General features: G+C 52.4%; 1 protein-coding gene and 1 pseudogene across 1 annotated transcript in view; one reads left to right on the top strand and one right to left on the bottom strand.

Annotated features, from left to right (window-relative positions):
- Window positions 1-12,671, top strand: part of LOC149357939 (uncharacterized) — a 41,086-nt pseudogene extending 28,415 nt beyond the window's left edge.
- Window positions 1-15,104, bottom strand: part of MCU (mitochondrial calcium uniporter) — a 274,468-nt gene extending 259,364 nt beyond the window's left edge. Inside the window, exon 1 of the mRNA XM_089585000.1 lies at window positions 15,000-15,104. Within this exon, the coding sequence (XP_089441126.1) occupies window positions 15,000-15,092 (93 nt within the window). The 5' untranslated portion in view covers window positions 15,093-15,104. The remainder of the gene's footprint in view (window positions 1-14,999) is intronic.
- Between the last annotated feature and the right edge of the window lie 460 nt (window positions 15,105-15,564).

The raw sequence follows: 15,564 nt of genomic DNA, 5'->3' as shown, positions 1-15,564 counted from the left end.
ACGCAGCGAGAGCAACGTCCATCAGGCAGATGGACGAGACGGCGGCCGCAGTTAACGCACAACGAGGGTGTACGCCGAATGTGCACCGCGCAGTTTCTGTGCGTGCCTCAGGCAGTAATCATTGGTCGTCCTCGTTTGTTCGGCAGGAACATCTGGCCGATGGGCGCCTCCGAAGAGCTCACCACGACTCGCAGAAGCGCAATTCTGCGCCAGCGTGATAAAAGAAGCGCTGAGAGCGTACAGCCTTTGCCAAAAGTAACCAGGCTCCATGGTTTGCTTCTCATTCGTGTAACAAAGCCCTCACGGATTCCCTAAAGATCGAAAAGTTCTTTGAAGGTGAGGATAGGGGTTCTTCAGAGCTTGAGGGCTCGCATAATAGCTTTAATATACGACTGAGAAGCAAACAGTGGGGACTGGTTACTATTAGCAAAGACTGTACATACCTTCTGGAATGCGAATCACTTCTTCAGCCCGACGAACGCCCGAAACACCCGCGACTGTTCCGAAGCACGCACGTCCACCCGATGAGACAGAGTTGCTCTTGCTTGCTGTTATAGATGCTACACACGAAAACGGCCACAGTCCTATCGGTTGGGGCCCAAACGGAATCTGAAACGGAAGAGCTTGCTTTTACTTTCCCTCAGGTTCCCCTCATCCGAGTGCCCCGGCTTGTGGAAGCCGGCACAGACCTAGAAGTTGTTCGCACTCCACCTAGTACACAACACACGGTGCTAACTCGAGCCATTTACGAAAGCAGTCGTGCGAACTTCCCAAAAGGTGGCGAAAGCACGTCTGAGCGTAGAGAGTGGTAAATGACCTCGCGATTCGGCGCCGCGAAGACACCCGTGGGAATGATTAAACCGCGGTATTAGGGGATTTTTTTTTTTTTTTTTGCGGGACCGTTGAAAGCTTCGCAGCAAAAGGCAAGAACATTACGAAGATAAATCAGACAGGCCAGACTCGTGCATTGGGAACAAAGTATGCAAAGAGAGAGAGAGAAGGAAACACCTCAAAAATATTCAACAAAGGTCGCTCAAGGGAAACCAGTACACAATATGGAGAATGAATGTCAAAGAATAGCTGAACAACGACACGTGATCGTTACTCGCACAGATTACACACTCCTATAGAATAGAAAAGAACCAAATAGTCACGATCACTGGGGGAATTTGATGCACCGCTTTCCACCGCTCGTCTTATTCCCAAGTTAGTGGCCTGCATGATGTGGCTGCAACGCACTTTTTTGACGCTTTGTTTCTCCAGCCCCTTCCACTGCCATGGCACATCCTTTTTCTGTCGAAGTGATGAACAGACCGGAAACCAGACCACTTGAAGCAGTGACGCCAACTCGCGCACCGAGCCACACCTGCGGTCGGTGCGGTCACATCAACCAGTCGAGGATGTCGCGCGACCCATTTGGGGTCGATTCCCTACACCCTAATCATAAATGAGTAAAAAGAGTACACTGTCTTCTAGCGTACACCCTTTCATAAAAGGGTGTGCGCTATAGAGGACAACTTTACTCCCTTTTTACTCCCACATAGGCGTCCTCATGCGTATATCGAATGACAGTGTAACGGATGGTCCCATATCGGTCGCGCGACGTCCGCGACTCGCCGGTGTGGATGCATCTGCACTGCTAGCGCGCAGCAAGCTCTGTGTGTGTCGCGTGCCGCCATCCGACTGTGCACACTACTGCGCACTCAACAAAACCACATTTACATCATCGTCACACGACCAAGAGTACATCGCCCCGTCGCATTTGAACACATTTTCTCAGATCAAGCGGATACGGGAAGGGTCTGCGCAGCGGACGTTCAGCAGCTCTGCTATCCCTGACAAAGTCTGGAAGAGAGGAGTAGTGCATACAGGGTTTCAGGCTGAACGGCTCGAGGGACGGCAAACTGCAAACGGCTAGCCGAATATGCAGTCTTTCAGAAGCATATTGTGGAAAGATGAAAAAAGCGCCAAAGACCTCTTTTCCAATGGGGCGCCATATTCGCAGCTGTTTCAGACGTTAGAATATAGGTCCGACTAATTGGCCCTCGTAAGCACAGCATTGCTCCGCTACGAAAGGGGCTGCTCCACAAGAAGCTTGCACTCCGCCGAAAAGCACGCCACAGCTGCAGGCGCCCCAAATGTGGACGTCGATGGGGATTAAAACAAAAGCCTATCGTGACGAAGCGGAAGAAAGGCCTCATCGCGTCAGATGCACGTCGGGAAGAGCGGCTCACGCCAGCACGTGGATGAAACGGGAAGAAGGGGAAAACTGGGCCGCGATCACCACGCGCGGAGCGTCCGCCAACAACCGCGGGCGGCCATGGCGAGGCAGCGTCTTCTAGAGCGGCGCCCGCTGGGAATAAACCGCGGGCCCGGGGCGGCCCCGGAGAGAACAACGCATGACCGGCGATGCGTGCACTGCGACGCTCCTTTCGATGTCCCGCACGCCGCCGGCTTCCTGAAACGCTACCGAAACGGAATGAATGCTCTGCGGAGACGGCTGGGCTCTCGTTGCGACGGAACACGCAGCCCCTTCCCAGAGTGAGCACGCCCTGAGGACCTACTCTGCACCAGACTGCTACAGTGCAACCCACTCAAAAACAAGATTCCACAGACAGTTCACGCAACGTGTTCACAAGGCAAGCGTGATCTACCTGGCCGACGAAACGCATTTACCGTGAAATCCGGCTCTAACGAAGACGTGAAGTATAGCCGCCCGGACGCTTTCTTTTAAGTCGGATCCTGACTAAGTGCTAGAGTACCTTTATAATAGTGCTCTATCTCTTTTACTTTTTAAAGCGGGAGCTGTACCTGCGACGTTCCCCCGATGCTGACGCGTACATGCGTCCGCTCGCAGCGATCACCGCATCACGCGCGCCTGGCCTCGCGCTTCGCGAAACATTTGTCATCGGGTGGGACGCGCCGCCAAACGCTTCGAAACAGCTCCCGGACGATGCACGTAGCCGGGAGGTGACAGCCCGAAAGCATATGCGGCGTGCTGCTCACAAGCAGTAGGGACGCTGCCCGCGAATGACCTACAAGTCTGTGCCTACACACTTCACAGATAAATAGACGAGGAACGAGGATCCTCGCTATGCTGAAGTTACAGAGGGTGCGCATCTACGTAGGGGTTATATATCTCAAAAATAAGCGGCTATAAGGACAGGCGCAGCAGCAGACTTGCAGTGGAGGGACGCTTGGACCGTACCGCTTAGGATATGATACTAAGGAAAGGGTGAAAGGGGGAGAGATTTAAAAAAAAAAAATGTGACAGCGTTTGCACTATAGCTCTCGCTGAATTTCGCGATTTGAGCAACGAGCATAAGCGCTGTAATTTCAAGATAACGCCGACTAGAATTCTCGCGGTGGCGGACGCCGCTCTTTACTGAAGGCGAGGATAATACTTTGCCCAGTCTTCTAAAAAAAAAAAAAAAAAACACTGCAGGCCCTCAATCGTTGATAGTCGCATCAAACGATATACACGCCATATGCGGCGTATCGGGTGTGTGCACCAAGCACATGGAAGTACAGCCTTTGTCAAAAGTTTAGAGCCCAGAGGGTTTGCTTCTAAGCACTATTGTGGCGCTCCTGTAGCACTAATGGAAGTCCTATGCATCGGAGGGAGCAGGACCAAAAATGGAAGTCCTATGCATGGAAGTCCTATGCATCGGAGGGAGCAGGACCAAAAATCTTCTTACCTTCAGGAGATTTGGAACGCTGAGGACGCATTACGAGCAAATAAATGTGGTCCAGAAGCAGACCCCCTGGGCTCTAAACTTTTGACAAAGGCTGTACGTTGCGTTGAAAGCCACCGCCTCAGTAAGGATACAACAAGGATACAACGGTGTGTGCTTGAAGACCGTGTGTCAATTTATTACCGTCGGCTCGCCGTACAGGTCCCTTCAATGTGAAAGGGAACAACTAGTTTGCCCAAAAAGACTGCGTTTTTGGTTGTTCTTTACTGGAGTTGAAAATTACTTTTGTATATCATAAGTCAGGAGAAAAAACTAGTTACAGAACAGGAAAAGGTGTGCTTGTGTGACGTAATGAATTTCATGCTGGAGGGACCTGTACCTTGGGTTTTCTCCGACGGTCCTTGCGTTCCCCTAGCACCAACACCAAACTCATTGCCTACAAAGCCATAGTTAGGTCTAAACTAGAATACGCCTCTTTAATTTGGAGCCCTCATTCTCAAACTATCACTAACCGCCTCGGGTCCCTACAAAATAAAGCAGCCTGTTACATCTTATCCGATTACAACTGAACATCTAGTGTGTCTGACATCAAGCAAACCTTACCTCTTTTTGATCTGGTTGAGAGACAATATTTGAAGCATAATATTTTGTCACAAAATATTTTATAATAAAATACCTCCCCCAAAAGTGCCTTTCTGTTTGCCTCCTAGCCATATTTCTGCTAGAACCAATTACTCTTGCTAATTTTTCTTCCACTCGCGCGTATACGTCTTCGTTTTCTCTCTCACCGTTACTTGTACCTATTCGATCATGGAACAAACTATGCTACGCAGTCTTACGTTTGCCTTCGCTGGCAAGTGACGTCATCCAAAGGCCCCCGCGAAGAGCAGCAAATGACTGCCCAATGCTGTCACATGACCAACTCGGGTGATAGCGCATGACGCATGTACTTACCGCTTTCATTTTACATTAATTTCTAGGCTGAATTCGCCGCAGCAGTGCACCGCTGGGCATCAAACGTGATGCGGCCCCTCACGCGTCAGAAAAGGCCGATTCACACGACGGTCCGTTCGCCCGCGGCCCGCGCATCACGTGTTCATGCGTCAGCACATTGAGAGGCGCGTTGACCAGGCCGTGGGCCTACAGCGCGCCTCTAAATGTGCTGACGCATGAACACGTAGTGCGCGGGTCGCGGGCGAACGGACCGTCGTGTGAACCGGCCTAAAAAGAAGCGATGTCTTCATGCGGATATGAATGCAGACGTGTTGGGGATCCTTCGGTGCAGCTAGAAGGCAGACAGACCATTACTAACAGTTTACGCGTAAAAGAAAAGCTCAACGAGATAGCGAAGAGGGGCATGAGCGCGACGCTGCGCTAACACCTGACACGAAAATTCGCTATCAGGAGAGCGCCCTTTCGGGACAGCGAGCCCGCGGAGCCGCGCTGAAAAAGAGCCTCTAAAGTTGGCGGCATGCCAGGCGCACCGGAGCATGCGCCTCTGCCCTGCGGGGGGACGATCGTTTTCTCGTTCAGCGATGTATACACGGCGCAGTGGCGTTCCCATCGGCCTATTAAGTGTCAAGCAGGCACTAACCAGGCGCGCTTTAACCAGAGGAGGCGCAGCATTTATGATTACAAAGTTGTGTCGGCCGTTAACTAGATAGGGCAGCACGCCGATAAGCGCACCCGAGGCGCTCCTTGCATGCGCGCAAAGTGAACGCCCGCGCGTGTTTACCTAAACACTCGATGAAAGTGTCGGCGCGAGAGCGGAGACGACGACAGTGGAAATAAAGCTCGCTTTTTTTCTGACACAAACTAAACCCCGGGCGCCTGCTGTTCGCACTGTTTGACCTCTGCCATTTAGTGAGAAAGCAGGCTCCCGCGTGGTGGCTCAACAACGAAGCCTGAGAAAATGACAGACACGATAGGGCTCAAGGAAAAAAAGAACCTCAAGGGCAGCAGCGGCAAGCAAGCCGTCCGACTTAAAAGGTGAACGAAGGTGAAGAGCACGGCGCGATCTTTTCAAACGAAAATAGGCTCAAGGATATGAGAAAAAAAGGAGAGGGAAGGGCAGACGTTCAGGTGGGTAGACGCTAGAGGAGCGAGGAACCATCTGCGAGTTCGCTACAATATAAAAATGTAAAATTAACTTTCCATTTACTCCTTTCAAGCCCCAAGCTGCGACGACACTGCAGAAGAATGTTGCCACGGCCGGAATGTTGCCACGGCCGGCCAACGGTGACGTGCACCATTGTAACGGAGCCAGCGGTTCTTGCGATATTCATCGACAAGTCCTTGCCGTTCGCAGTTTCGACTCCGACTCTGGACGCAGACACTGAGCCCCGAAGCGCTTCCCACGGAGTGCTGGTAAATATTACGCCTTCGTGCTGTCGTCGTAACCGTGTTCTAGGCTGCCCCGCGGACCTTACACTGCGGCCCAAAACGAGCAGTTCTCTGGCCTGCTGCGCCTACGTATGCGTCCCGATCCTAATAGGGCCCGCAAGCAGGAGTGTGCGGCAAGCTTGGCTTGGCCTCTAAGTTCATGGGCACACTGACCACCCCCCCACCCGCGACACACATCGAAGAAGAAAATCGGCAGTGTTCCCATTATGAACGATGTAGTACACGAACCTGCGTAGTAACTGCAAAGGCTATACTATAGCCCCACGGGCCGCTAGGCACAAAGTCGATGGGATGAAGCTCACCAAAAGGACTAAAGCCCCCCCCCCCCCCCCCCCCCCCCCAACCACCATTTGTATGATCGAGCCACACAAATGGCAATCTTCATGTCACCTTACTCAGCTGGACGCACCCCCTTCTTCATCCCCTACTCCCAAAAAGTACTTCCGGCTACGTCGATAAGGACGTCACACGTGCCCGACCTGTATACATGTTCAAATTTAAATAGATTGCTTGCACATCGCACCTCTCTGCCCGTATCCTTTCTTCTTGTGCCCTTGATCACCTCTTTCGCTGCATTTCTCCAGTCTGCCTGCTGTCCTTTTATTTCCGCTGCCCCAGCTCAGGTGCTTCCCGGGGCGATGGCAGATTCCGGGGCTAGAAAAAACCTTTTCCTTCCTTTGATTATTTTATTTTAAAATAAACCACTACTACTACGTCGGTACTTGCATGTATGCAGGCCCCTATCAGGGCTGCGCAAAGAGTACAGGGGGCACGCAGGGTGCAGAAACGACACGGCGACGACCAACACAACAAGGTCCCCTTGGCCGCCCCGTGGCTCCTTCCTTCGTGCTGCAGCAGCCGCGGTGAAGCCCAGCGACTAGCCCGCCTTCCACGGCGCGGCGCGCTCGTCCGCAGGCGTTCCCGAGTGCGCAGCTTAAGCCACGGTGCACACAACCGACGCGGCCCCACCCCACCACGCAGCGACAAGCAGCTCGTCTGCCGCCTCGGCGCACGCGAGAGGCAGCAGAGCGGAATGAATAAAGCGCCGCTGCGGGAAGAAGATACGGCGCCACCTTCTTCGCGCGGCGATGGACCCACGGACTGCACCTGTAGTCTCTTTCGCCGGCGGAATGACGTCCGACGAAGCCGCTCTCGCAAGAAAAAAAAAAAAAAAGCTGCCGCGCAGACCCCGACCCAACTACGACAGACGCTGCCCCGTCAAACGCAGGTCACAGTGCGTTTTTTTCTTTAGTGCCCGCCGCGCATTGTGCACACTTAACAGGCGAACTTAATAACAATGACAATACTTGCAGAATACTGTTTCCCTCGGCATCGTGCAGCTGTTCGCTGACAGTGAGTGTCAGGACTACAGCGTCCACACCAGGTCTTCCATCAGTTTCAACACGTCACCCCCGTATCTTATCGAGAAATGCGCTCCTCTCACTTGACACATCTACCCAACAGGGAAGTCGATGAAGATGACATCATTGCCATCACTTTTTTTTTGTTCAAACGGAATGGAGGATTACGAGACTTCAGAGCAGGCCGTGTATATGTCTTGTCTGTCTGTACGTCTATCACTGTGTGTCGATCTCTCTGCGGCGGCAACAGCCCTTGCAACTATCCCGCTGACACTGCAGTTTTTCGTCTCTGTCTGTCTGTGGTTTGCAATCTTTTTAGGTTGCCCCAACCTAATCTGTCTGTCTGTCTGCGTGCGTGCGGAACTGTCAGGAGCAGTCTATATCTGAGATCCTCCTCCGAGCCCGCATGTTTTGCAGACACGCGCGAAATTACATTCTGTGATTGAAATACCGCTAAGAATCAAGCAGAGCCCTCACCGCAGTTGAGGGCATAATGCTTTCCGCCCGTCTTTCCCCACTCTCCGTAAACCTCTCTACAGCACCGGCGACTGGTCGACCAGGAGCGCGTGACCACCAGGACGGCGAATGTCAGGACTTTTTCCGATTTTTTTTTCTTCCCCAGAACAGGCGACAAATATCCAGCCCAGCTGCGCAAATACCTCGGGCCGGCAGAACACGACGCACTGGATGCTCGAAATGACGGCAGGGGCACGTGTCTATACCGAGTGCCGCCTGAAGGGCGACGGGGCCGAAGCCGAAGTGCGCGGCAGACACCGCGCCCACTCGAAGCGCACTTCTGTCGGTACGCGGTGCTGCATGGGCGGGCTGCGTTCGCCGTCGCAGTGACGCCGATCCACTGCGCTGTCAGACACACGGCAGAGGAGCACACACGCAACACACACACCCCAGACCAGGCCGGGTGGGTACGCGCACAGATCGATTTCCGGATCGCGGGTCCATTAAAAGTCGGATGCGCGTATCAAGTGCCGCAGCAGGCACGACTCGAGCAGCGTGCATGCGCAAGGACCCTTTCCCCGAAAGCCCCAGTTGTTGCCGCTGTGCGATGCGGCACGCCCGCCCCATTCGCGCACGCAGGAAACGTTGCTTATGCATGACACGCCAGACGCGTGCATGCGCCGCAGCAGAGCCCTGCATGTCGCCAACGGACATGCGGCCCCTGCGCGGCCTTCTGAGAACTACACCGAGGTGGGTGATGATGATGATGATGATAAAGCTTTTGTTTATCAAAAGAAGGGAAAGGGAAAAGGAAGGGTTCTCGAAGAGGTCAGGGTGGCATCCCTAGCCCACGAGCCGACTAGCGTACTAGCAGGACCAGCTTGTGTTGAGTGTCCGGCTCTCCGATGGTCAGGGCCGCCTCCCACTGCTCGCACGACTGGCTGGTCACAGCTATGTATTTAGGTTTGTTTGTACAAGCCCAGGGTATATGGAAAAGCGTGGGACAAGCACAACACCAAGGGCGAAGAGCGGGTTACATAGTGGGTTGGACTGAACTTATTTCAAAGGAACAAGTTAGGATAGCTTCTGAAGCGTCTAGTCATCTGTGTGGTGGCGGCAGGACTCTTTCAATCTGATGTGCTCGAGGCGGTCCCCGTACGAGGGCGCGGATTCGCTCAGTTAGCGAGTTCTAGAAATAGATAGTTTATACCGCCTCATTCCCCGTTGGACCTTCGTGACCCGTGGTCAACGTCATTCAGTGGTGTTGGTGAATATTGCGAAGTATGTTGAATGTTCTGTTGGAGAGCCTGCCGGTGGTGAAGCCTCGGCAAACCTGTTGGGAGTCAGTCACTGTGCATGCTGAGGCTCCTGCTTGATCTTGGATCTTGATCGCCAGGGCTACCGCCATAGTTTCTGCGGTTGAGGGCTCTACCGCATATACCGGTTCAAGGATGTGCTTTAATACTGCCATCAAGAAACGGTCTCGCGTGGGGTAGGCGCCAATGTCTACGTAGGGAGCGCCCTTTCGTAGGAGCTATAGGATCTGCAGAATTTTACGAGTAATTGAAAATGTAAGGTACACACAGACTGCTGCCCCTCTCTTTAAACAATTTAATGTACACAGACCACATGATTTATACCGGCACTAATTGTCTCGCGAGTGCTATTTTAGTAGAAAACACACAATCGCTCTCTTTTCGTACATGGCAGGCCTGTTTCGAAGTGATCTGACGTATCCCACAAGCGCTACCAAATACTTTAAAATCCCAAACTTCCGTACCAACCATGCCCAAACAGATGCTCCAAAATCAAGACTTCTAAATAATTACAACTTATCAATCGGTCTTTCGAAATTGCCCCTCTCTGAATTTAAAGAGTTGTTCAAAATGTGATGTACAGTCTTAGATGTTTTGTGTGTGTTTGTGTGCGTGCGTGTGCGTGCGTGCGTGTGCGTGCGCGCGTGCGCGGTTGAGTGTTCAGAACCACCTGTATAAATTTTATGTTCGCGTATGCTCACATGCTAACAGGTTGTTGACATTGATTACGTTGATAGCATAAGGTTGTAGCTATTTCAGCATGTCTTTGTGCCTATGCGGCGACTGTATTTGGGGGTCAGGGACCTTTCAGGCCGTCGTAGAACGGCTTTTTCCTTGTCCTCGTGTTCACCTTGGTGTAAGTATAGAAGCGTGAATGAACTATTTACCACATTTTTCATCACATTAGTACTCCACTCTATAGATAACCTTGATACGCGTGCACTTATCTACTGTTTGCCTGTCAATCTGTACTTACTCGTCTACAAATGTGCTTGCACCATTTACAGGTTGTTCCAGAACTCTGTCCGCTTCCCTCGATAACGCGACAATACCTTGAGGGTAGAATGAATGAAATAAAAATTAAAAAAAAAACTTCATGACAAAGTAGTAAACGCACTGTGGATCTCAAGCCGCAGGTTTTCTATAAGTCGGCACCTCGGGTACCTTTGATAGGTCGGAGTCCGTTGACTAATTCAGTCCAGATGCTATGCATCATGCCCATGTAAATTCCACGATGTCAGCAAACCTTCTTTTCTACACGATGTCCTTCACATAACCCCATAAACAACAGAGGTAGTAAGGTACGTAGACCGAGCTAGCCGAAGAAAAGCGCCTTCGCAGCCAATCCATCTGCCCATTAACCTGACGCGCTAAGAGAAGCCTCCCATTGCAGTGGCGCTCCATGCCCTCGACTGACATATCGGTCTGCACTTCCCCCAACTGGGCAAGAGCGGACGTAGAGCTCGGGCACGTCCAGGACATCCTGCCCACTCGAGCAGGCGATAGGCAAGGCTGACCGTCAAAGGGCAGCACAAAACAGCGCCAACTTCGCCCATCCTCAACACAGTAGCAGCATCGTTATCATCGTGAAAATGCCGGTTCGCAGAGAAACGGCACAAACACCGAGCGTTTCACAGCGATAGCTGTATCTGTGACCCTCCGAGGGGAACGCGTGCAGGCGCGTCCGCACCCTTTGCGCGGGCAAGGGGGCCAGGCCAAGACTAGGATGGATGGATATTAGGAGCGTCCCCTCTGAAACGGAGTGTGGCAGGTGCCACCATGTTACCTTTATCTTTACATTTCGCTAAGCCATTCTGACAAACCTCACGGTGTTATATACAAATTCGACATTTTTCTTTAAACACAACTTCTACTGACTTCTACGATTGACCAGTTTTTATTCCTGAACTTGTATCGTTACGTCACCGCCCTGCTTTTGAGAATCTCCCAATCGCTTTTTGCTAACGGCTACCCACTGATTCATTCACATTACCCTTGTGATCCCTACACTGTAGGGCCTCAGGGAGAGTGACTGGGCCTGCGTCGACATCTGGATGGATACCGTGGGGGACACCGGTGTGCCTGGTGCGCGCCATCGCACGGGAGAGGAGGCTGGAACTGCTCCAATGGCTGCACATAAGGCCCGCGTACACCACTGCTGGTTCCTTCGAGCAGATGCGTAGCATTTACCACGCAAAGTTGGTGAACGGCGATTCAGCCACGTTCTCTATTCATTTCAACAAACTGCTGTGCGTAATCATGAACATCTTACGGCACAGAGTGATCTCGCCTTTCAAGCCGTGCCACGATGTCGACCATTTCCAACGGATCGAATACGAACACTAGCTGTGCGCATGCGCATTTGGCACATGTGGACGACTATCGCCGAGTTTGACGGATTACACAGCATGGCGTAAACGTTGTTTGTTTTGCACGCGTGTCTAAAAACACAAATAAAAATGCCCCGCGACACTGAGCTCCGGACACCGCCGCAGCGATGACGCCTTTGGGATTGCTGGGATAGATCCGTAAGCGTTTTCGGCTATCCTCTCTCGTGGCACAGGTGGAAGCTCCGTTGTTGTCTTCGCTATAGAACTTTTGAATTCGCTTTCTCGTTGCTAGAGATTTTTTTTTTTTTTCGCTGTCTGTGGAGATTTCCACTCGCGCGTAGCAACCCTCAGTTTTAACTGACGTAGAAGCCTTCTCACTTCGCTTTAGTTAGGTCACGCTGTAGCCATTATCCTGATTGCCATAAATAACTCGACCGTGACGGCTCCTTAATTAACAGGACAGGCGAGGCCTTCCAGAGAAACGGAAAAAGAACGAGCGTGCAAGCTGCCGCAAATGTGGCGGCCATGGCTAACGAGACTGCCTCAATAAAAGAAAAATAAATGCCACCGTGCTCCTTGAAGTAGAAGTAGAAGTAGAAGTAGGCCGGTCCTCCAAAAGATGCTTCCTCAAATGCGTTGGGAGGAGAGGTATCTGTAATACTTTGCATGATGCCCGGGAACGGACTTCCGTTCAGTACGCGGTTTCTCGCGCGAATCCATCGGCACATCGAATGTTCCAAGGGGCGGGATACAGGATTAAAGCAGAAAATAAACGGCAAAAATTTATGACCCCGCTGGCATCTGCCACAATGCACCGTTTCAAATGCTCTTTCCATCCATCCTGTCCAGTACGAAGACATTTCCGTGGAGCGAGCAGAGTCCAGCGCGTCTGCCATTGGACGAGGCTTCAGTAACTGAAACCGTTCGACACGAATCCATTAAAATAACGCCGGCAAGCGTTAACGAAAGCGTTTCGCCTCAGGAAAAAAAAACGCAAATAAGTCCGCTGTCCATCCCACTGTGTGTCCTGCAGGCTGTGGAAAAGAGGGACCGGTAGACGACGCCGACGCGCATGCAGTCCACGAATGGAGCATCGTGGAGCAGTCCTAGAGTTCCGTTTCGCGAGGCTTCTGAGCGGGCCTTGTTCACGTTCCGTGCATGCAGTCAGTGCAAGCGCGCTATTTCCGTGCCACCTCCGCTTCTAGAGTCTCTTTCCGATGACAGAAGCCAAGCAAGCCCCGTCAACTACGATCACACATGACTAACGGCGCGCGCGCATGCCTGCTGTCACTACAGCGATACGGTTATCAATTAAGCCAGAAGACAAACTTCAGACAGAGAAGGTTTCCACACGCGAGGAAAGAGGCGTCCAGACGTCTCCGCCGCGGAGCTGCTTCACGCATTCATCATCGCTCCCCTTGGCCGCGGGGGAACGGCGTGGGAGTCGGAGAGCGCGTAGGCCAGACGGTAGCGCTCTTCGCCTTCCACCCCTGCTCCTCAGCCCGGGGAGAACAACATCTTTCGGCGGCATGTCCTCTGCGAAAGTTCCAAATGCCACTGGGTTTGCCCCTGGGCTGCCTCTGTAGCACGGCGTCTCGCACAGCACCGTCGGCGCTCCAAGTACCCGCAGTGTGAGGGTGGCAGTCTTCCTCACTCCTCCAGAGCTCTGAATCGCCAGGGGTGCTGCTAGACTTCCGCTACGCATCCCGGCAGACAACCCGGTGGCCCGAGAGAGGGAACCAGGGAAGCTCTTAGCTCCTGTTCGACAACGTACGTGCCATTCCAGACGGCATGCGCAGCGTCACGGATTCGGCATCACAGTGCTGGCACACACAACCTCCAGCTGGCGTCCACTAATACGCCCCAATATACCCCGCCCGATAAAATAAAGCCTAAACGTCTAATTCGTACTGTGCCATAGGAAAAAAGCTTATTGTGAGGTGAGGTGTTCATGCATAAAGCTTCCGATGTGAACAAATAGGCTTGAAATGTAACGCGTGTTGTTTCATACTAGTCGTTTCTTTTTCTTTGGTATTACACGTCTGCGCCTACGCATACGTTACACATAATACGTTACACATATTGCGTATATTTGGTATTACACGACCCGACCTCACACAACCACATACTTTGACGTGAAGTTGATGGCTAAGAGCGGTGGATTGGCCCTCATCAATACGTTAACTGACGCACTTGATTGCAGAACGGTCTACCTGTCAAAGGAAATATCACTAGCAGGCCAACATAACGCGCACTAAGTGGCACTGCTACAACGACAAGTAGGCACATAGCCAGACTTTTTTTGTTTTTTTTTTTCAGGGGGGGGGGGGGGAGAGCCCAAGGTAATTTTATGCCGGGGCCCCTTCGGGCAACCCAACTAGCGCCTGACGACATGCATCGCGCATAGCGTAGCAAATACTCGCAGAAACGTTTGCTTTCAGTTTCCCCTTGACGCATCAAAGCTGCATAAGATAGAACGCAACTATTTTTTGATGAAAGTTGAATTCGATCTCGCCAGTCTCTGCTTGACATGGCCACATCGCGCACCTGTCAGGCAGCAGTTCTGACAGCAACGAACGACGCGTCATCGGAAAAATGGAATGCAAGCGTTTTTTACGACGGCGGCCCCGGCGACCGGATACAGCACCGGCCGAAATAGCCTGCACACACAGCCCAACATCCTGCTGTTAAATGTGATGTGAATGAGCCGGAGGTGTATACATATCAGGGAAGCTTCGAGGCCGCGTAAAGATAACACCGCCGTCTGCATAGCGTGCGCGCCGATCCAGGGGATGACGCGGAGTGCCTCGGCGCGCGACGACACTCCCCTTTCCAGCACGAAAGCGGGCAACATCGCGTACGCGTGCGGCTTGCCAAAGCGACGCACGAGCCAGCCGCCGCTCCGGGCCGTTACGAAACAGAGCGCGCTCGAAACGTCGTCCCCGCCGAAAACGTAAACACGCTCCAGACCGGCCAGCCAGCTCACCCCGCCGAGCAAGCGCCGTGTTTGGGCGAAGTCGACGACGCGCTCGGCATTTATCCTGGTCTCTATGAGACAGAATCTCGCGGCCTGCTCGAAGGCGTACTGACCACCGCGAACCGCGCCCTTTGTGCTGAGTCTGGGCGTGCAATTTCGCGCGATCGCTGCATCAAGAGCCAGGGCGGTGACCGGTACAGTGACATGCGGCGACATGCATCACACACCGGCAGCCTCGCGTCAACACGCAATGACAACTACCGCCGGCGTGTGCGGTAGCGTAGTGTAGTACATAGGCGCCACACACAAACAAACGGCTGCTCCGACGCTGGCGGCGAACGTCGTCTGCAGCGGCTTCTCCGTAGAAGCGCGACTCCGATAGCGGCCGCGGAAGCGCCCGGCTTTCGCGGCCGCCCCGGTTTTCGCGAGAAGCAAGATGAAGACTGCTTGTTCTTTCTTACCTGGAGGTACTTCCTCGACTTTGTCCTGTTACGGCGGGGCAAATGCGATAGCAATAGTCCACAGTTCGAAACCGTCACCCTCCAAAACGCCATGTTATGAATGGCACTCCCATTCCCTAGATGGCGCGACGTGAGCAGCAAACTCTCGACACCAAGCAAACAGCCGGAAGTCAAGTTTTTTCATCTTTTTCTTTTCGTAAAACTGCGCGTAACAACCCAATGTGCCAATATTTATTACTGCGACGTTAAAATACATTTTATAAGATTAATATTACGCAAAACAACGCTGTGTATTTAAAGCCACAGGCGAATACGAATACCCGCGAAATTTGAATGTCCGAAGTGACGAAAACACATTCAGCTAAGAAAATTTCTGATTCTCGGACGATTCTTCCTTCTCACTCTAACGTACTATTAAATGAATTATTGATATTCTATCGATATCATCTTCGTCCGTGTGGTAAAAGCCAGGCGATCCAGGGCTGCTGTAGGAAAAAAAGCAACTAACCAGGGTAAGGCAGGCAAAAGGTGTTCGTTCATTTCCTTTGAATCTTTCCCATTCTTA

The sequence above is a fragment of the Amblyomma mixtum genome, chromosome 3, assembly GCF_055824585.1.
Source record: "Amblyomma mixtum isolate Tamu chromosome 3, ASM5582458v1, whole genome shotgun sequence".
NCBI classification, from domain to species: domain Eukaryota; kingdom Metazoa; phylum Arthropoda; class Arachnida; order Ixodida; family Ixodidae; genus Amblyomma; species Amblyomma mixtum.
The sequence above is the reverse complement of the archived record's forward strand: the minus strand, read 5'-3'. Positions and strand labels throughout refer to the sequence as shown.